Here is a 22,601-nt window from a genome sequence, read left to right as displayed (position 1 = left end):
TGTCCCCATCCACTTTTAACAAATTTCATCAGCTGATTGAGACTCATAATCCACCCATTACATACACTAAAAAACTGTTGTCGGTCGCTGATGACAGTCTTGACAAAACACTCTGGTCTTGAATGTGTTAAGTGCTTATTAAGTACTAAGTATAACTACACTTATTAAGTACATTAAGTACTAAATACTTATTTTTTCTCAAAAACTGAATTTGTTCATGACAATACTTTTCTGTCGTTTCACGAGAAGAAGATTAAAGAAGAAATAAGCAGACTGTTTTGGTGCGTTGTATTGACAAACATTCTACCATTAATTTGCATAAACATAGCTCTGGCTGGTGACTTCAGGAAAAGTGAGACACCAATATCTCACAAACTTCTGTAAACTCTGTTTATGTACGTCCTATTAGCTCAACCCATTTCATCGTGTATCCACGAAAATGCTCTGTGAAATTGTCATCTTTGTCTTTCATTACTACGTTACTCTGTGTTACATATTCATCAATACAACACCTAATTGACGCTTTCTCAAACGACCCTTGTTTATTTGCAATTAATTTGTTCACCGCACCAAAACAGGTCCTTCGTAGCCGTAGTCGTAGCATTACACGCTTTGATGATACTCGAGAAACCTGTCCCAATGGTCCACTTATTACGTCGAATTTCGAATGAGCCATTTTTAAATACAACATCATGCCTTTGACGATAACATACCTAATTAATTAAGATTGCCATTTAAAACGTCATTGATTGCAATTGATTGGTTAAAAGCAGCGGACCAAATAATCTAAATTTACATGTTAAAGGAACACTGAAACAGTAGCTAGTTGATTCATTTTGATACGTACCGAGTGTAACATAAATTTATCCTAAATATTATCGACAAATAGTTTTCTGCACATATTGTATAATATTTCTAAATGCAAACGATTATTCTTTGAGAATTTAGTAAATTGTTCCTCTGTATAATTAGGGAAATGGGCTATTATGCAATATTATAGGAAGCTTAATTAACTATCTAATATATGTGTAATAAACAAAAACAGATGATTTAATGTTCTGTGTTTTCTCTAACATAACGAGTGATTTCAGTGGTTCTTGCGACGTCATATTTACAGTACACGCGTCCGATTTCCTAGAAATTTCCGATTTCCAATCTTAGAAATTTCGTCGTTGAAAGAGGTAAAACAATTTTAAATTTGGTACCTATACATAATTTTATTATTTTAAAATGAGATATCAAGAAAACAGATGTCAAATGGAAAGATCGGTAAAAATAAAAGGTATTTACTTTTTGCTATAGAATCGAAATCTGTTATAAAGGAAATAGAGATTTCCAATTCCTCGAGTATCTGGAGCAACTCGGATAGTTTACACAAGCTGTGCCTTTAAAGAAATTTTTTCTTTTTTTGATATCTCACGGTTACCTGACAACCTGAGTAACTCTATTATTAACAGCTCTAATGCATACGCAACAATATTTTCTTGAACGAATTCTCGTTTACGAAGAAATCACTTCTAAATAGGCGCCTTTTGCAAACGGCATCAGCTTCCTCTATAAACCTTGCACAATTCAAGTTCAACTATCTTGAAGATAAACATTTATAAAGGAAAATTATATTTTATATTTTTTATTAATTTTCTAATGACCGATTATCACCACAGAAAAAAATGAAGAAAAAGTCACCTCTAAGTATATACACTTTCATCAAGTTGATTAGTTAACATGAAAAGAAGAGATAATTGAAAGTGCATCTGTTTCCTTATTTCGTCCTGAAGCATTTTAGGTATCCCATGTATCACATGTTGTATTACCTATATTTAAATATTGTATTTGTTACCCTTCTATACGCTATCTTAAGTCCCTTTTAAACGCATCACATTTTACTTGAGCAATTTCTTCGCGCCACGGCGTTATTCAAGTGTTTCTTCCTCTGCTCCATCTTCTCTAAACGCTTTCTTTCTCTTTCGGGTTCTTTCCGAGTGGTTTGTTCGTCTCACGTCACCCTCAAGCACTCCCTTTTCTCATTTCCATTCAAGTAGCCTACCCCTCGATGATACTTTCCGTTAAAAATGTTTCAATTTTTCCTTCCGTCGCCGTTCGTTCCTTCAGCGTCCCATTTAAGCGTCTTTTCCTCATTACGTTGCGTTTAAATACATCTCTTGACTCGCGCTTTATTCAAATACGTTGCCTCTTGTGCCCTATTTGCGTGCATTTCCTCCTTCCCGAGTTTCCTTTGAGCGCATTACTCTCTTTTCCTTTCTATTTTACGCTGTTTTGAAACTTAAGAGTCTATATTATTACTTTATATAACAAAGATGTGTATACGTTTCTTTCTCAAATTATTAAAAGTATGGATTCTCTTGTGTTTGTGTTCAAAGACGTTCCCTATAAGATTTTTTTTAATTATTAGCAAGTTCCCTATGATGGTAAAATATACTTTAGAACTTTACACCCTAAATTACATCTTCAATTTTATCCTAAACATATAACAGCTAGCCGGATTTAATTTTAGAGATATTCGCAGAAATGTTTTCAATACTATGTATTTCATTACTTCAAAGTTTGGACTACGTTTCAGTTAGATTGGATCAGGTTTTGATTATATTTAAGTATGAATTAGTTTTAAAGAAGAAAAGTACTATTACTAAAAATTAAATGAAGCATTAGTTATGAACAATAACATGAATTTTGTTGATTCAGGTAATCGTGCTCATACACAGGGTCCTTGCAACATGCTTCACGAGAAACTAGAACCAACATTCAACGTTTCAAAACTTGCAAATAACATTCTGCTGGATATACATATAGCAAACTTTTTATTTCATCTGTAATTCCTACTAATGTATAGCATGAAATGACTTTTTCTAAAGTACTTAGTTCGAGTTTGATTGAAATCTTGAAATAATATAATGCATTTAACAGACAAAAATAAAGGATGAAATTACTTTTAAGGTTTCGTTTTGGAGTTATTAATTATTGAAGATACACATAAACTGAGGATTTGAGAATGAAATGTGTCTGGTTTAAGAACTTATTTCACTACCAGCGTACACTAACAAGATCAGACTGTCAGACGCAATATCAGACGAAATCAGTAGAATAAGACTACTCAAATTTTAATGCATTTTTTAAGGGTTTTCTTAACAACTAATAACTTGAAAACAAAATGTCAAAAGCACTTTCATTCTTCTTTTCTTTTCGACTTATTTTGGCGTGTAGAATCAACACAAACTAAATAGCAATTACAGCTATTTGTGAAATAACTTAGGATGATGATCTAAAAAAGCTCTTCTTTTTTACTTAAAAACATGTTCCAAAACTTGAGCAAAGTTTTCGTTTTGTATGACTCTCATACGGTTTCTTATATTTTAGAACACCGTTCCAGGATTTTAAGATATGGTTTACGTCTTTGCAGAATATTCATGGTCTTAAGATACTTTTCTAGAATTCTCACGAGATCATCTGGATTCTTTTACATGTTGTCCTGAAACTACTACGTTGCACTCTGTTACATATTCATCAGTGTAACACCTAATGGACGCTTTCTCAAACGACCCTCGTTTATTTGCAATTAATTTGTCTGCCACACCAGAACAGGTCTTTACCGCAGCATTACACGCTTTGATGATACTCTAGGAACTGGTCCCAACAGTCCGCATACCACGTTGAATTTCGAATGCGCCATATTTGAACAGAACGTCATGCCTGCAACGATTACATATCTAATTAACTAAGATTGTCATTTGAAAGAAGTTTAGAACATTTCTTATTATTCTTAATGTCTTTTTACAATTGTGGAGTGTTTCCTAAGAGGCTAAACATATTTTCTAACATCTAAGCGGCAATATACTAATTCGATTGCTTGATAATATGATAGCGTCATAAGATGATAATGGCATAGTAACATAATATGACAACGTGACAGTATGAAATCATCATATTATGATAACGTGACAATATGAAATCAATCATATTCATGATGACTTAAGGTTTTACTTAGAATTTTCATCAATGAATTTGGTGTTTTCTATAAATTCAGTTCATTTTTCTCAAAAATTTACAATGTTTCTGAGTGTTCCATAATTCTTAGAGCAGCACAGTAAATTTTTCCTGACTTTGACATGATTTGCCAAGATTTTAGAACTTTTTCAGAATTGAAATATAAGAAAGGAGTTCTAGAAATATTTTATTGAGAAAAAAATGTCACTTCTGCAACAGAGAATCGCGAAATCCGACTATTCGCGTCTGTATGTCCGATGGGAATGACATCACCAAATGCTGAAAACTGTACAGATACATGCAAGCTGAATATAGCGATTAAGGCCCACTACAGATGAGCGTTTTTTGCCGCCGCGGCGATTTTTCCTAGCGGGTTGTAGTAACAAGAACAATTCCCAATTTTCAATTTTGGAAAACAAGGAAAGATACATGAATGCGACAACTTGGCGACACGTTTGTGTATTTTCAAAAGAACACAGATCCTGTTTCGCCGTTATGCATGAATTTGCCGCTACAATGTACCGCAAACATGCTGCCAAGTTGCCACGTTCGTATGTCTTTCCTTGTTTTCCACAATTGAAAATTGGAAATTGTCTTTGTTGCTACAACGCGCTGCAACATCGCCGTAGCAGTAAAAAAATGTTCGAGCAAAGTGGTTAGATTTGACGCGTGTCTTACTTATTTTCATAACATCGTCAAGTGCAAATCTACCTTCGCTCTCTCTACACAAGTTTATTTTCTAAAATATAAAATTTCTATATATTCTATATATTGTCAACAAGAAATAATTTCGAAAGCTCGAGCTTTTATGTTCCAAATTTCTAGAATTTCGACGTATTATTTTTTTTTTTTTTTCTATTTTCCAGTGTCCAATTTCTTCTCGATTAATCCGCGTAGTAGAAACGCTATATGTTTATCCATTTAAGAATGAAAAGGACTCTTTATCGCGGAACAAGGGCGGCTAGAAACGATCCCATTTTGTCGAAGAACTTTGAAGCGACAGCAGCCTCTTTCCCGAGAATGCAATTCCCAAAGTTCTGATTTCCTGTTTAAGGAACAGCCCTCGAGTTCCGATAATGTGTCTGTTTCTTGCACAAACTGTGTCACGGACGGGTTAAATGGAGAGGAAAGTTGGAAGTAAAACTGGAGGACAATTAAGTAACCTTAAAAATCGGTAGAAGAATAGAGGGTGGATGATTGAGGTAGCAGCGGGCGAAGCATCAGTTGTTCTCGGTATCTCTCAGTATTTTTGAAGAGTTTTAAAATAATTTCTTCTTTTCACAGTAATTCGAAAAGGAAGCTTGTTTTAACTTCAAAAGAATTGTCAATCAATAAAGCTATGAATGCTTCAGATATTTCTTGATATTAATGTGCTTATAAATAATTTGATTTTTGTATCGCAGTATTTAAATCTATATAGACCTATTTTAGAAGAGATTTTAAACACAAAAATTTTGATTTTATTAATTTATTAACGTAGAATATAGTGTATATAGTAAGAGTATTAAGAAAATTTTTGTTAGATAGAGGAACACTGTAGAGGTGAATTAAAATTTCATATTTTTACATTTTTTAAAATAAAACTTTGTTACAGTGCAAGATAAAACAAGATTCTAAATACTTACAAGAATTGTTTAATGTTTCAAGCTATATAACACTACTAAAAGGAAATTTCTCTATAAACAAATTTCAGTAGAAGTACATTTCCTTTGTCAGTCATGAGTTTTCGGCTAAAACTTATAACAGACAACTCCATCAAGCAAAATAACCATTTATCCAACGTTTTGATTCTTTCATGTTGTAGGTGGTGAGAGCAGCCAGTCCAGTTCTCCTTCGTGTTATAGTGCTTGGCGCGTTCTTCATATATTGCACAGTAAGTGTCACCTTTTTTACAAATTCCGAGAAAAGTGACTTTCCACTACCATAGAAGTTATTAAACTGTGAGAAGTTACAGCTACTCGTGCTGAAACCAATGTTCGCCTATAGAATATCTGTCCAAAATTAGTAATTCGAATACACCTATTGTTCATGATACACCTGTCGAAAAACGTCGAGTACATACATCTTGACATTTGCAATTAATTACTTGACACAGCTTCGACATCGTTCCGTGATAACTCGTCATTCTATCACGCCCAAGTTCCTATTATCGGATTACGATAATAGAATTGAAAATAGATATCGTATCGACGGATCGTTTTCATTTCTGGCGAATTCTGCGGAGAATGTATTATTTTTGGTATTTAACAACGCGTAATCTCGCGTCCCAGTCATATACACTGTCATTGTCGAACCATTTGTATGGTGATATGATGACTTTTTGATCGTTTTAGCAAATGATAACATTTACCAACGATCATGGTAAATGAATGGCGGTCGAGTGTTTCGGTACGAATAGTCGTGATTCAGGATTATCAATGAATTGTATTTGGAGAGAAAGAAAAGCTGTTGTGTTTGTCATTTGTTGTTTAAATATAGTTTGATATTATTTTTAACAATGAGAAATAGCTTACTACTTTTGACGACGAGTTACATGCATAGCATATAAAACTGTAACAATAAAAATATGAACTTGATTTTCTGTGCTCTTCTGAGTTTAACAAATTTACCATGATGTTTTTCTTATGACTTTGGTGTTTGTAAGACTTGATAATTAGACTGCAAATGTTTATGCAAATTTCTATTTTTACAAATAGGATTACAGAAGTGCAACATAATTAAAGATATGTATCATCCTCGTAAACTATAAATTGTATTTAACTTCCTATATTTTTTTGCAGAAATTTAAACGTTATATAGATTCTGTATGTTTCTGCATATCAAAATTTATTAATGATTACTCAGAACGTAATAGATTAGTTTTCGGTTATTCTATCATTTTAAAAACATTTATTTTCTTCAATTAGTGTATATGTATTCATTTTCTAAATTTTATCGAAAATCGAAAATTATTTGTGTCCATAGAAAATTCTGTCGAATAAAATTGAATGTACAAGAAGTGTATCTCAGTAGTCGACAGCGAATAGTCGAAGGCTAACGGAAATCAATTTCTTCGTTTCAGACAATAGTAATGTACCCCCGTCCAAACGTCATAACGTGCACGGTACGAGTTTGGCTACGAGAAATTGGATTTTCACTCACCTACGGCGCCCTTATGCTCAAAACTTGGAGGTAAATAAAAGCTAAGTTGACTTGTAATATTGCTTTACTTCATATCAATGCAAACTGTATCCTTGAATATTTACTTTTTAAACGAAACTCTTTTGAAAAATATTTCATTTTAAAAATGCGGGTTTAATTTGGAACAGAAAAACACGGGAAATGAAACCTCCGAATGAATGTTAAATTATAAAAATTCCGCATGCTGAAGATAAATATTTATTAATTTTACTCCGTTTACTTAAGGAATGAGTTACAGACAAAATTGTGTTATTCAAACGACATTTCACGTACTGTCAATAATTTTTCTATAACTTAAAGGAGTTACCCATGACATACCTTAAAGGATATTGTTGCGTTTTATAAAGGTTTTAAAAGTAAATTATTATTGTTCACATTTTCTAATATGGCATATAATATGTGAAATATAACTGAATCCCAAATTTTTGGGGATTTTCTACTATTTTCTTATAAATGTCCGAAGTCTCTTTCGTTAGAGGTGATTTCTCACATAAAATTTTTATTTCTGTATTGTTCTCAATTATGCTTTTCAGGAATAGCCTCGGGCAAAGGAAGAAAAATGGAGAGAGAATTTTTAATTAGCAGACTGGAAGCACTAGACAGAAAAGAATGAGTTATAGTGTTTCTTCACCCAGATAATACGAAAAACGTTAACGTCGACGTTATTGTTAATTATTTCTTCGTTTCGTACCAGATTTGCCTAATGAATTCTCGGAGAATGTCAGGACGTTGAAAATCTCAGCTTTAATCTAATATTTCCGGTAAAGTTTAACCGAAAGTTGAACAATTTTTCACGGTACATTGGAAAATGCTTCTGAAACATTCCAGACTGAATTATTATCGCATCACGTGTCCAATATTCGGGCATTTGTGAAATATTTTCGCTGAAACTTGTTTGGTAAAAATTATTGAACCAGACAGGAAATTGAAAAACTGTTTCAATTAATTGAAAAACATGAAAACTTTTCATTGTTTGTACTTGAACAATTAATGGTAAAATTCTTTAGTAAGGCTTGTTACAACGAAACCGACTCAGTTAAAAATACCTGTGGTTTATGCTTAAAAATATTTCCTTTGATCTGATTAAATTCTTCCACGAATCTATTTAAGGGCGTCTTGTAACTGAAAGGTCGAAAAATAGGGACCGTCTTGAGAACTTTTTGAGAAGAAACCATGAAACTTTTTAATACGAGGGTTTCGCTCACTTTATTCACGTTTAGAGTAATCAACAATTTTTTCAATACACAATAATAAAAATTGCAAACGTTATGTAGTGATATACATATGTAGACTGTTTCGATAAACGAGTGTGGATGGTTGACATGATTGCGACCGTTCTACTCATCTGAAACGAACGAATGATAAATTATTTTGATTATTAAGGATATAGTTATAGTCTGAACTATGAAAAAAAATATCTCAATATTTTAAAAAATGGTAACACTTTGAAGTTGAAGTACTGATTTTCGTATCTTTTTGTGTCTATCAAATTTAAAAAAAAAAAAAAAATAGAAAAAGACATCAGATTTTAATATTCGCAGTTCAAACGATAACTGTATTCTTGCTAATTAAACTAATTTATCATTTGTTCGTTTCAGATCAGTAGAACGACTGCAACCATGTCAGCTATTCAGACTTGTTTATTGAGACAGCCTATACAATATATCATTACATAACTTTTGCAATTTCTATTACAGTCTATTAAAGAAATTGTTGATTAGTGCCTAAACGTGAATAAAGAAATGAGCGAAACCCTTGTATTAGTAAGTCTCATGATTTCTTCGGAAAAACTTCTCAATGAGGTCTCTGTTTTTCGTCCTCGCAACTAGAAGACCCCTTTAATGAAATATGTATATTCGAAATAATTTTTCTATATCCTACATTAATTTTTAAATTATACATATACTTTCCACAGTATACTTCATCGTGGCACAATTTTTAAGGAATCTTTTCATAAATATACTTAACCTCATAGTTTCCAAGATCCTAAGCATTGTTATGTTATTTTCTACGACTTCAAACTCTTACTGAAAGTAATTTTTAATACTTTGCAAACCCTTTGCTATTTCCCGAAAGTATTTCCTGTTCGTCGTTCAATTTTCCACGATATAAGAAAATTTCTAATTATTTCACATAATTTTCCATTACTTAAAAACGATTTTCGAAATTTTTAGGTGAAGAGTTTCTAGAGGTACAACTGATTAGTAAAACTACAGAGTTTCTAGACTTACGAATGTTTTAATTCTAAAAATCATATACGTATTTTTCATTACATATAGAAAATTTATTGTGACACAACTTTTTTAATATATCTTCCACGAGTTTTAATTATTTTCTGCGACATCAGAAAAAAGATTTTCGTATTTCCTGCTACTGAATTTTCTTTTTCAAATAATTTCCAATATCTTATGGAATTTTCTGTTGTTCGAAAGTTTCTGAAATCGTCTTCAAAGTTCCCAGTATTCAATGATTCCAGATAATTTTCCATCACTTGAGGGATATTCTTTGAAATTACTCTATATTATTCTCACTTAATTTCTGCTGGCACAGAATTCTTCCTACGATCCTTTCCATGCATTTTTTCAGAGTTCCTGAGCAATCAATTAAATTTTCAAAGAATCTTTTCAATCAAATTCAAACTTTCCTTGCGATTATAAGACAAAAGGCAGTTACGACCTCTTGCTTTATTCTTCATAAAACGAATTTCATTTAACTAGCTTACGAACTTAAGAGATGATGCTCGAGTAAACCATTTCTCCAAAAGAAGGGTTTGGAAGAAGAAAAAGAGGGAGAGGCGAGACGAATAGAAGAGAGCGCAATCTTTGTCCTCAGATTCCTCGCGGCGCAGGAAATCCTGCAACTGGTAGAAAATAGCGATCTCGAACGCTGGAGGGAAGATCGAAAACAGAAGGGAAAAACGGAAGTTACACACTGGTTGACCAACGATCGCTGAAAAGTTCAGTTCTTCTTGCTGCGGTTCACCTCGAGTCCGTTTCAGTTCATCGCTTGCGTTCGTTAGAAATCTATCGAATGGTGGAATTTAGAGAGAATGGAAGAAGCGAAGGAAAGAAACAGAATGGTGCTACTTGGATCGTGGGAAATAAATCTTTCATTACCTCTCAGTCGATGGAAAAATATGAAGAGCAGTGTCAGTCTCGTGGAGAATGTTCTGAACGTTTCAAAGTCGTAAAAATATGTCTGGCATCGTCGGAAATTACGTAATTTACTGAAAATTTGGTAAACCTTTCAGGAAGCTTTCTAGTGTATCAAAAAAGCTTCGAAATTGTGGATGTTTAAAGCCATGCGGCTGCTGTTCGTAGAATAGAAAACTATCCGAGTCCATAGAATACTTATTTAAGTTATGAAAAAGTTAACTAGGACTTGAGAAATGTAAACAAATCTTTTGAACTTCTTGAAGAAGTGGAGAAACCACAGAAAATCTTTTAAGATACTAATTGAAGTTCTTAATAGTTGATTAATTTATGGAAACCTTGTAAGTTATCGAAAACTTAACTAAAACACGCAAATTTTTTAATTTAAAAATATATTTAATTTCAAGAATATGAAGAGGAGTAATTATGATTTATACAATATTTAGTTTTTTTCTGAGAAAGCATTTCATCGATAATTAATGTATAGCGTCTAGTATTTCCACTCCCGTGTAACTATGGTACGTGTAAGCTGACCTGACTTCCGCTAATTATAACTTTGATCTCTCTACAAAGTTAGACGACAATTAAGGAGAGAGTTCACTAAATAGCACTAAAATAGCGGAAACAGGGAAGCGAGCATAATGGTACCTCGACAGAGCTTGAAGAAGGCGAAAGCTGAATAATAGATAAACGGTAGCAGGCTACATTTGATATGATATCATCTAATTTCATCTGAAGTGGATGAATTCAAAGCTTATCGTTAATTACATTGCCCTCCAATTTCCAGATTGACTGAATGAGGATTATTAAGTGAGTAATTGAATTACTGTTATGTTACTTCTACATAAAGTGGAATCTTAGCATAAGATTTTATAGAACGTATAGGACATTATACCCTATTCTTATATCACTTTACAGTAATTAAAATTATATTTACATCAAACATACATAATTTATGTAATCAAGTTCCAAAATATTTAAATTAAAAATTGTGAAATAGTAAAACTTCAAAAGTGAACAATTTTAATTATTCAGAGTTTTCATATTAAAATTTTTTAATTTTCTAATTCTCGAATTCTCAAATGTTAACATGTTTTAATAGGGCAATACCTTCAGAGGAACTTTAATGATTAATCCTGTTGAGTAAACTATTGGTCGTATGTTCCTAAAAATAGATATTGGGTTCTTTAATTTGACAAGCTCTTGAGATTTAAGAATCGATAGATAAAATAGTCGTTATAGTTGGGGAACTCATCACAATAAATATCTTTTTAGTGCTTATCTTAGTTCTATTTAATCAATCGACATTTTCAAAGTATATCCAGAACTTAAATGAAAACCCTTATCTAAACTTCATCCACGTTTAATGTAAATTTAATGTAAAACTAATTTACACTTAATTCAGATCTAGTACATATCTAATTCAAAAATAACTGAGTTCAAACTTGAACTTAATATTGGTCTTATTACGCATAATCTTGACATAATTTAAAAATAATACTTACCTAGAATAATATTCAATTTTTTTCAACTTGAAATAGTAAGCTGAAGATCGAAACTTCAATGAAGAACTCCATAGTTGATCCTATAGGTTCTTTTATAGTTGATTTCAAAACCAGGAACTTTCTATGCAGATCTATAGGACTCGTGCGACAATAGAATTTACTAAATTCTAATCTGTAAAATTATAGGATCTTTAAAGCTAGAGGTTCTAGGGTTGTCACTTTCTGTTAAAACTATAGAATTTCTGAAATTATAGGACTGTTGGAGCTACAAAATTTTCGAAATTATAAGACTTTTTAAGCAAAACAATTTTTTAATTTGTTTCTGTAATTATAAGACTTCTATTAATCTCTGCATCTTTGATTGTACTTCTAAAAATTTCTAGAAGCATAGAAAGCCTAAGTTAAAAGATTTCGATAAATGTTGTACGTTATGAGATAATAAAATTTCGTTAGTAACTTAAAAATTTTATTCAGAAATTTAGGCAACCTCGAAGGCATTTAAAGTCGGTAGCCTCATATTTGTTTAGTTTTCATATAAAATTTTTAGATGAATTATTCCCTAAGCATCATGATGATGCCTTGCAAATGTCCTAAAACTGTAAAAGCTTGTAATAACACAATATTTTAGAAGATACAACTATTATTTTACACTGATATCGAATTATTCTCAACTTGCAATAGTATAATCAGCAGATCAAAACTTCAGTGAGGAACACCATAATCTGCATCTCAAAGTGATCAAACTCTCCGAAGTGTCGCTATCTGTTTCCCCAACAACCGGCAAATTCCTTCACGTAATTGCCCTCTCCAGACGTCCCGATCGGTCTGATTGAATTCTCCGGCAAATTTATGCCATGTATAACATAGAGTACCGCCTATTCATCGGTCGGTCGATGAAGATTAAATGTACCGTCTCCTTATCAGGGATATCGATCCCAGTTTACACGGTCAGCTAGCCAGCTGAGGTAGGCACCGCGCAAAACATTGGCCCAAGTTCATTCGTTAAACTGTCGATCGCCAGCTACTCGGGACAATAGACGTTATTCGACTATTCAGCCATTCGTTTACCCAAGGAATCTCTGCAATTACGCGTGTATACCGGTTGACCTGGATCCACTTAGATCCACTTAGACCAACGCTTTGGGCTACTAAGCAGCTGGAGAGATGCGATCGTCGTATAGGTGGAAAGTTCTATCCTCTCTTCCTCATGGGAGTCCGCTCATACTGGGCGGAGATCGATGTGTCTTTGGTGCATGTCACCGGGTACTGTGTGATGTCGCGGCGAGGATCGATGAATCTTTGGTGAACGTCATGGGAATTCGATCGTGCTCGAACGATATTGATGGAACTGCGATGAAAGTAGTGATAATACCATACTATCGAAAGATTGATGAATCTTTGACGAAAATTATGAAAATTGCGCGATACCGAGGCAAAATTGATGATTCTTGTCCATAGCGTTATCTACTTTAGTGAAGAATAAAATTGCTTGAATATTGCCTGACCAGTTTTTAAAGAGTATGTTAACGTTTGATATGAGGTGGCGAGTTGTGGTCTGGATATAGTAGCAACATCTCGCACCTGACTTGTTACTTTTGTTAAGATTCATGAAAGCTAGTGGACCTTCGTTAAAAGCACTTATAGAAGAACTCGGTTTGTATGAACTCCGTTTACGTAAACGAAATTTTAATGAGAGACTGTTTAACTGAACAGTATTATCTTTAGTATTTCAATATTTTATTTTAACTTAGCTAGTTTAACTGTGACTAAGCTCTTGTTATCTGAACCACAGTAAAGAGTCAGTCCAGTTACATGAGTGTCTAAGAATTGTAGCTATTAAATGATTAAAAGTACAATCCAAATAAAACATAAACAACGTAAAATATTTGAAAAAATTGAACCTACTCACATTTATAAAATTTTCGAGGAAATATAATTAATTATTTAAAAGTTATTTGTAGGCAGACAAATTTAGACACATACTTCCTTTCAATACTTTATTATTCACTTTTTTTTGTATTTGCATGTATATTTTACATTGACATTGGGTGAATTCTATAATATAAATTACTTATCATTCTATCTCTTATAAAATACTTAATTAATTTTACATTATACGTTAAATCCATATCAACCGAATTTATTCGGCTTGTATTGTACCCTTGTTACTTGTTACAAAATAACGAATTGATTCATTAAGCAATATATATGGAATTATTATATTATGCTTACAAATTCATTTCAAAATTCTTAAGATAATTCTGGAAACATTATTACATACGTATTTATGGGAAAATATTCGGCGGAATTCATTTATATGAACGTAAACTCCTGTACGAGAAATTTTAATAGACAGAATTAAGTGATACTATTAGACATAAACGAATCTTATAATCAGAAACTGGTATCATCAAACTGACATCTATTCTAAAAGAGTGATGGGAATACTTGACAACTGCACTACACTGTTACTTAGATATTGTCTAAAACAGTGGACCCAAAGTTAACCTGGACTTGGACTAGCAGAGGCATTTGTTTCATTCACTGATGATTGTTATTATTATTGCTAAATCTTTAGAACTTTCACTGTATACACAAGTCGAACGATTCTAACCGTACCAACACTCTCTCTTTCTCTTATTCAGTGGTTTATAAGACAGAGGGAAAGTGGGTGGGTCGGGAGGAGGCAGAATCGTTTGAACTGTCTATACATATAATTATGTTCATTAACAAAAGTAGTCTCACAAAGGAAGCAGACAAAAATGAGATACATTTCTTATGAATCACATGAACTACTGCATCACGGACAATTACGCAGATTAAAAGTAAAGGATATAAGCCGACTCTTCTTGTACTGAGCGAAAGATGAGCTCCAAGCTAACTCTTTCTTTGACCGCGATAATAAAGAGAATAGCTGAGAGTTTGTTAAAAGTCGACAAAGCTTCTTAAGTGACAGTAATACTTGCCAAGTTTCATTACGTAAATTCAACTGTACACCTTGTTTTCTAATAGGCGTACTTTTGAATGGAAGTTAAAACGATTACTGAACCGAAAGTAAAGCAGTTCTCTGTGGCTTACTAAGAGAAAGAAAGCTTATTTAAGTCATTGTCGTTACCTTTGTCCGATCAAAGTTTGCTTTTCAACTAGATTTATCTTTTAGGAGGGAAAAAGCTATACCTCATTACTTCTTAGGTACTTTTGTTAATTAAAAATCCCATAAATAACTTGTTAAAGACAAATTAAACTAACAAGTCTACAAAATGTTAAGTAGTCTGTAGAAAGTATTACAGTAGCGGATTTAGAACAAAAGATAACAAAAGAAATCCTGTAAGCATATATCCGATATAACCGTGTTTTCGAGCGACAAGGTCTTGCGTGTTGGAAGAATCTTCTCTGTGTTCTCTGTACGGATTACCTGGGAGATTTGAGAGAACTAATTTGTAAACACTGTTATGTTTTACTTCCTTTGTCAATAGAGCAGTCAGTACACAAACTATGTTCAGCAGAGGAAGATACGCAATTTCTGCAACGATAACTAAACAACTTTCAAAACATGAAAACAGCTGCAACTCCAAAGCAAGATCATATTAGACGTACAATTGTGCAAACTGTCCTTATTTTTCAGTCCAAAATCCACTTGGGCAATGCGTTTCACATACCACAAATTATCCTTTCTTTAACATGATAAAGAGGATAACTTATAGTTCGTTCAGTTCAATTATTAACACTTGGTAAATGCAAATAAGGACACTACAATTAGTAAACTCGCGTTTTCTAAATTAAATAATACATAATTTTACAATTACTAAAAAGATGAATCGACAAATCGAAGAACAATACGACGTACGTTACAAAAACCAGCACGCTCCGATTTTTGCAACGAAGATTAGTATATTTTCGTATGTCGTGACGAAGAAAAGCACGTTGCGCTTTTTCACGTCGAAAACTAGCATGTTTCAGCTGCAAAAACTAACACGAATCACACATAGCCGTGAAAAATAGCATGTTTCGCTTGTTCTACAAAAAACAGTACATTAAGATTAATATTTTTATAAAACTCAGTCTGCTCTCTTAGGATAAGACCCTTGAAAATCATTGACAATAAATCTTTTTTTAATGGCAATGAAATTTTAGTATTGTAGGCATTTTGTAATTTATATGCTATAATAATCTTCTTCTGAAACGTATTGTTTCGGAAATTTTATTTTTTTTATTATTTTCAGTAGAGTTATATTTAATTTTTAGATAGGTAGTATAGATAGATTTGTTTTTACAATGTTGTTCAATACGAGCATGCATGAAATTACCATCATTCTGTGTATGACTAGCTTCTAAAAAACTAAAAAGGCTAAATTGTGGCAAATTTAACGGAAATTGAAACAATCTATTTAATGTAAAAAAATTAAAATTTACGTATGGACTATAGGTAAAAATATAAAACCATTTTATTACGTTTTATGCCCCCAACAATTATTGTTATATAGCATGAATTCTTTAACTCCGATTTCTCTTTAATAGCCATGTTACTGTTACATCTTTAACTACAAATGTTACATGTTACATCTCTAACTACAGATTTCTTTTTAATGAACATGTTACTGTACACCGCAGAGTTCGAAATATGTTACTGTGTGTGGCGAAATATAAAACATGTTAATATGAAACATGCTACTTTTCATAATGTACGTCAAATACGAGTTCGAAAACTATGTCTTGAAATATTTGATCCCAACATGTAGTTGTGTGCATTTTACACATCACATATGCATTTCAAAAGTGATACAACTGAAAAAGGATGTTTTTCAGGAGAAACAAAAAACTATGAGTTTAGGATAATAATTAGCAAAATAGTTATGTATTATTTACATTCAATGATTTTTTTATCATTATTGAAATAATTTGTAATTTGTATTAGGAGAGTTCATTGAATAAATTCTATACTTTTAATGTTTAACTGGCAAAATTTGTATAATAAAGTATAGAGGAATAGAGATATATTTATCAAATTGATTTGTAGCTGTAACTCCAAAATTATGTTTTCTGAATTGTGTCACTTTTAAAGTACATATGCGATGTCTGGATCCCAGAATCACAATGTATTAAATCCATTTATTTTCTATGTAACGTAATACACTTTGGATTTGGGATCCAAATATAATTTTGAGATTATTTGAAAAGAGCTAATTTTGTACTGTTCTTCAATTTACTGATTGAATTATTTAGAAAAATTCATCTAAATAGAATCGTAGCACAATACATGCTAAATACATTTCATAGTAATAACCAAAAAATTAGAAGTCCGTATCACATGTGGTAGATTTAGCCATAATTAAAAGGTTAAGTGGTTGAGGCTACGCGTTTGGATTTCTGTTAAGTCAATACAGAATAGTGCCTTTCTTGAGGGAATCAAGTTGTCATGAATTGTATGTTTCTTTAGTCTTTCATTCGGTATATTCCTCAGTCAGATTAACTTCTACAGCAATTGACGTATCGCAAAACCACATGTCACACGCACGATTCTTAGAATTTATGGGTCGATTTCCCGAACAAGCACACTTTATGCAATAATCTGCAGATCTTGCTTGCGTAATGATGTGCATTAGATTTCTTCCTCTACGAAATATGTGGATATAGAATTAGGCTTCTTGGAGATGTCGTAAGAACTGTATGAATGTTAACAGAATTACATGAGACAACTTTCTGTGAACTCCATGATCTTGCTTTTGTTTAGGAATACAAATTTTGTTAAATTAGTTTCAAAAATAAATTATCTTTCGTGATGACAAAATAGTAATTTATTGAATATCCAACTCCATGAACTGTTTTCGAAGATAAAATTAATCTCGAATAACCGTAGAAGGATATAAGAAACCAATCTCTAAATATTGTTTCTAATGAGTCCCATAATGCTTCTGCTTCCAGGATATCGGTGATATTCAGGGTAAAGTCAGCGAAAGCGGTGAAAATAACGGACGGCAGTCTGCTGAAGCGATTGGGTGTTATCGTGATGATATTCAGCGTGTTCTTGAGCATCCGCACCCTGGTTGCGCCACCAGTGGTGATAGTCGCCCGTACGGCTGACGACCTGAAGGCTTATCTGTGCCGGACCGACTGGTGGGATCACAGCTTCACTACACGTAAGTGCTTCAATCTATTGACTCTCTTCCTATACCTATTTTCTTCGGTCCTATTCTTAACGGCTAGAGGTACCGAAGACACACATACTGTCTGATAGGGTGGTATCAGTAAGGCTAAAAGTCCTCTGCCGAGGAAACAGATTGACTATACCCATGCTTTATTTAATGAAAGGACCTGAGTCTACTTTGGTGTATGATGTATTGGCTATTTATGAAATTATCGGCTTTAGGAATCTTTGGCAATTCAACTGGAATTCATGAAAAGATTGAAGATATCGTACACAAGTAGCCGAGTTTAGAGTACATGGCGACTAGCCAATGAGTTGGCTGTTTTGAATATATATAGCGTTCCATGAATTGAGACTCACACTACCCTACATATTCCTGTATTCTATGTGTATACTTATGTATGGAAGTAGGAAGCTGTTAAAAGCAGGATACGTTTAAACGATGCGACTCGTTAGAATGCAAGACTTCTAGGTCGACTTTTGTATAGCATAGAAAATGTAGGACTATACGACTCACCAGCCTGGAAGACTTTAAGAATTACAAGTGACATCTAAAACTATGGAATATTTAGAAGTATAAGATTTTTAGGGCTACAAGATGTCGAAAACTGTTAGATTTCTAATATTGAGAGAATTTCCAAGAGAAGGCTTCTAGAATTATAACTGGCTTTTAAGAATATAGACTTTTTAGGCCTACAAAATTTTTGAAATTTCAGTATTTCTAGGTGTATACAATTTTTAAAACTATAGAACTTTTATGACTGGGGAACTTCTACAGCTGTAACTGTGTACTGGAGCTATGGCAGTCTTAAAATTATTTATAAATAATTATATATCATTTTAGAACTATGAATGCTTTCGGGCGATGAAACTTGTACTAATATATTCCTTGACCGTTGAATTAAGAAACAAATCTTAATTCACTGACTAAATTACTGTGTCATCAATGACAAATTTTCCGTGATTATCCAAATTATTACTAAATATGTAAATAAATATGCGTATATAACAAATTAGATATAACCTATCATTGAAGAATTTAACCTTCACTGGTCATTAATTACGTAAAGCATACTTATATAATTCTTAGATAATATACATGTATGTATGAATATCTTGACCTTTTAATTGTTTCGGCCTCACTGTAGTGTTCAAATAAATTACATTAAAAATATTTCAAGTTACGTAGAATTAAACTAAAATAAGTTCTTCTTATATTGATGTTTAAATATTCGGACTTCTGCAGTAAAAGACTTAATAAACCCGAAATTAATATACGGAAGCGACAGAGCATACCCAATGTGAAAAGGACTTATACTGCTCACACTGTTAAAGGTAGTAACTTTATTTCTGCGTTAGATCTCGAAAAATGAATAATGAAAGTCACAAATTATATGTATAATGGAGAATGTTTCACTAACTAGAAAATTTTGGGTGAGCCTAAGCAGATATTCAGAGACAGTATAATAGTTTGCTATATTCAAAGACTATTTTACAAAGATTAATTGTAAGAAAACTAAATGTTGCATTTATTTCTTGAATTTTCATGAATTATTGAAGAGCGTAGCATAAATTGATCAGTAAATCTCTCTTTTAAGCTTTAATAAGTCAGCGAACGGTAACTTGTCACAAAGACATCCATGAACGGTGAGTTTCCTCGATCCTGCTTTCGACTTGCTCCTTTCGTTCCTGCAACCAGACGAAGTTCGAGGTTCCGGGATCATTATCAAAGGAAAGTTGAAATTCCTCGGTGAAACGCAGTGAGAGAGATACAGAGGCGCCGCGTTCTGGAAAGCTGGCGTAACTTCCACAGGATTTTCTTTTATCCTAGCCGCAACCTGTAACATTCCTTCGGCCATTGGTCCGTGATGAAAAGCGAAGGAAATAAATGTGAACGCGAAAATATGAACCTGATTCAACGCTGGAAACATATTGCAAGAAATGGATTTGAAGGGTTTCGAAGAGGTGAACTGGCGGACCGTGAAAAGTGTCTGACAGTCTGCGAGAATTGGTGTAAACTGTCAAAGAATTTAAGAAGAGAAAATTGAGTGAGTAGAAGCAACGTAAGGAAACGGATCGAGAAAAATATTTTTAGAGGGATGGATTAAGGGCGACTTGAGAATCACTCGAAGTCTTAGAAAAGAATCCACATGATCTGACAAGGAGAAGAAGAAATGGGGAAGATTAAGTGCGTCATTGAAGGAAAGTGGGAGTGGAAAGTTGGTACCGGAACTTCGGAGGTATGTGTAAAAGCTGAGACCATTTGTGAGATGCTCTGGGAAGATAAAGACAATTGAACAAAGTTCTAGAGAAGAATTTGGGGGAACACGCAAAAGGGGATCTCGAAAAGTAGGGAAATAAACCAATAAGAAGTTAGAAGTAAGAAGAAAAGTAATACTTAAAGTAAAATTGAATCTAATAGAAATACGTTATACATAGAGAGGTATTCAGCTACAGTTATATATGGCATTATCGTTACTTTTATCTTTTCCTTTGTGAACTCATCATAAGTGATTTCAACTTTTCTAATATTTTAGTATGTAAATTTTCAAATACTCAAAAATTCAAATCATTTTAATATTTCTTTACCTGTTTCATAACACCTTTGGAATTTTAATGCTTTCTAAATCAACAACAATCAAGAAACTTGAAAACCAAACAACTAATTGTAAGGAAAACTAGAATAAAAACAATAATACACGTGATTAAAACAAAACTTATAATCTATATTCAGCTAAAACAATAATTATTAAGAAATGCCCAAATTTACTAACACTTTGAGGATAAATTAATACGTTTGCTACCGCAGTTCAAAATAAAAAACGCTATCCACAGTCCACATTTCAAATTTTACCTTGACCCCTGTCACAAATATGTGACATTGGGCCTTCGATAACACTTATTGCGTCACACATGTGTGACGCGTGATAGCAAATATGTTGAAAGGCACTTTCGATTCTCAAGCCGAGGGTTACGAACGTTGAAAAAGCAAATGATTGTACAGTCTGTCTACGTTATTTTCAAGTGGGAAAACAAGAAAAGACATATAATCGTCCTACAAAAAGACATTCATGTGACACTAGGCCAAAATAACACCTGCAAGATCGGGTACCTATACAAAAGAGAAACAAATAACTCAAGCATTACAAAATCCTACTGTATTCAAATAAAAAGAAAACGCCGCAGTAGTGTCCTACAAGCAAAACAAACCACCAAGAGCGCACATTTCCGAGAAGATTATAAGCACTCTACTACCAGCATAAAAGCTGACACCTTTCCAGGACACGCCGTCTGCATAAAGCTCACGCCATACGCGGCGAGACCTACTACACTTCGAAACGATTCAACATGGACTCTTCTAAACTTCCCACAGAAAGGTGATAACGTGCCAGTTTCCACACATTCACGCTGTAAATTTAATTACATCGAAGTCCTCCTTTAGAAACACCGCTGAAAGAGATCGCCCCCATGCGACTGAACAATAAGTGTCACAGGGACAGGATCTCCCATCCGGGCCGTGATAAATTTATTTGCTCGCGATAACCGTTTGTCTTTCCAGCATCGTCGAAACCCCATAAAATGCAAATCTTTTTTCCGCCGTCGATCTCCCCAACCCCCCTCTCCTCAAGAAATGCGAGGGCGGTTAAGGTGATAGACTGCCGCGCAGCTTTACTTCTGGGAATAACGCCAGTTCTCTAACAAATAGAAGCTTTCATGGTCGGAAGGATTGCTCCCTGTTGGCCTGCGTCCAATGCAAAACGCGTCGATACGCATGCGCGGGACCCTCAGCGCCTTTGAAATACTGCTCGAACTGGGAGCAGAAATTTTTCTACGACCACGAAACAAGGAGTAGTCAGTGATAATGAAAGTACTGTAGGAAAACAGGAGCGAAATCTTGAGTCCCGTGATTAAAATGGAATTAACATTCATGTCGTGCAAATTTGCCTCTTTGGAGGTAGATAGATATATGTTTAAAGATGGAGGGAGTGGAATGGTTGTGGTGAAGGTATTTAATAATGCAGTGGAGGTGACTCCTTGCTGAAGCCTTTGAGCAATCATTTATCTTTGCTCGGGTTTTAGCGCGCGTTGCAATAGCACTTGCAGGTGAGAAGTCTTCCGTATTCATAAGTTAAATAAAAATGTGGGTTTGTGAATGTTTTGGTAAGGTAGTTTATGACATTTCTTACTGTCAGGCATTCTTTGTGACGGGAGCTTGTTTTTCATCATTAACATTTGCTTTTAATTTACAATTTATTTTTATTCGTCTTTGCTTTTGTTGAATAAATTAATTATATTGTGATTTATTTCATTTTAGATTTTATTATAGGTGTGGTCAAGTATATACACAATGGATTACATAAGTAAATATTGATTTGACAATATTGATTTGACAATATAATATTAATTTGAAGTGCACCATAGGGTGGAATAAGACCTTATGAGACAATTAAAATTGTGTCACTATTTTTTAATAGCAAAAAGATTTATCTTCTGTTCTTCGGATAACATCTTTCAAAGCTACTTTTTGTTAAAACAATTTTTTGCTGCAAGAACCTCGAAGATTTATTTCTTCATGTGCCTAAGTATATTTAACAAATTTTGTATTAACTAATGTCT

The 22,601-nt window shown here is 33.3% G+C and overlaps 1 protein-coding gene across 1 annotated transcript in view; it reads left to right on the top strand.

Moving 5' to 3' along the window:
- LOC143180498 (metabotropic glycine receptor) overlaps positions 1-22,601 on the top strand; it is a 259,155-nt gene that overhangs the window by 202,043 nt on the left and 34,511 nt on the right. Inside the window, exons 6-8 of the mRNA XM_076380259.1 lie at positions 5,807-5,875; positions 7,064-7,173; positions 17,762-17,976. Coding sequence (XP_076236374.1) covers positions 5,807-5,875; positions 7,064-7,173; positions 17,762-17,976 — 394 coding nt within the window. The remainder of the gene's footprint in view (positions 1-5,806; positions 5,876-7,063; positions 7,174-17,761; positions 17,977-22,601) is intronic.

This window comes from Calliopsis andreniformis, chromosome 6 (genome assembly GCF_051401765.1).
Source record: "Calliopsis andreniformis isolate RMS-2024a chromosome 6, iyCalAndr_principal, whole genome shotgun sequence".
In the NCBI taxonomy this organism is placed as follows: Eukaryota; Metazoa; Arthropoda; class Insecta; order Hymenoptera; family Andrenidae; genus Calliopsis; species Calliopsis andreniformis.
This window is presented reverse-complemented; position numbering and strand designations above follow the sequence as displayed.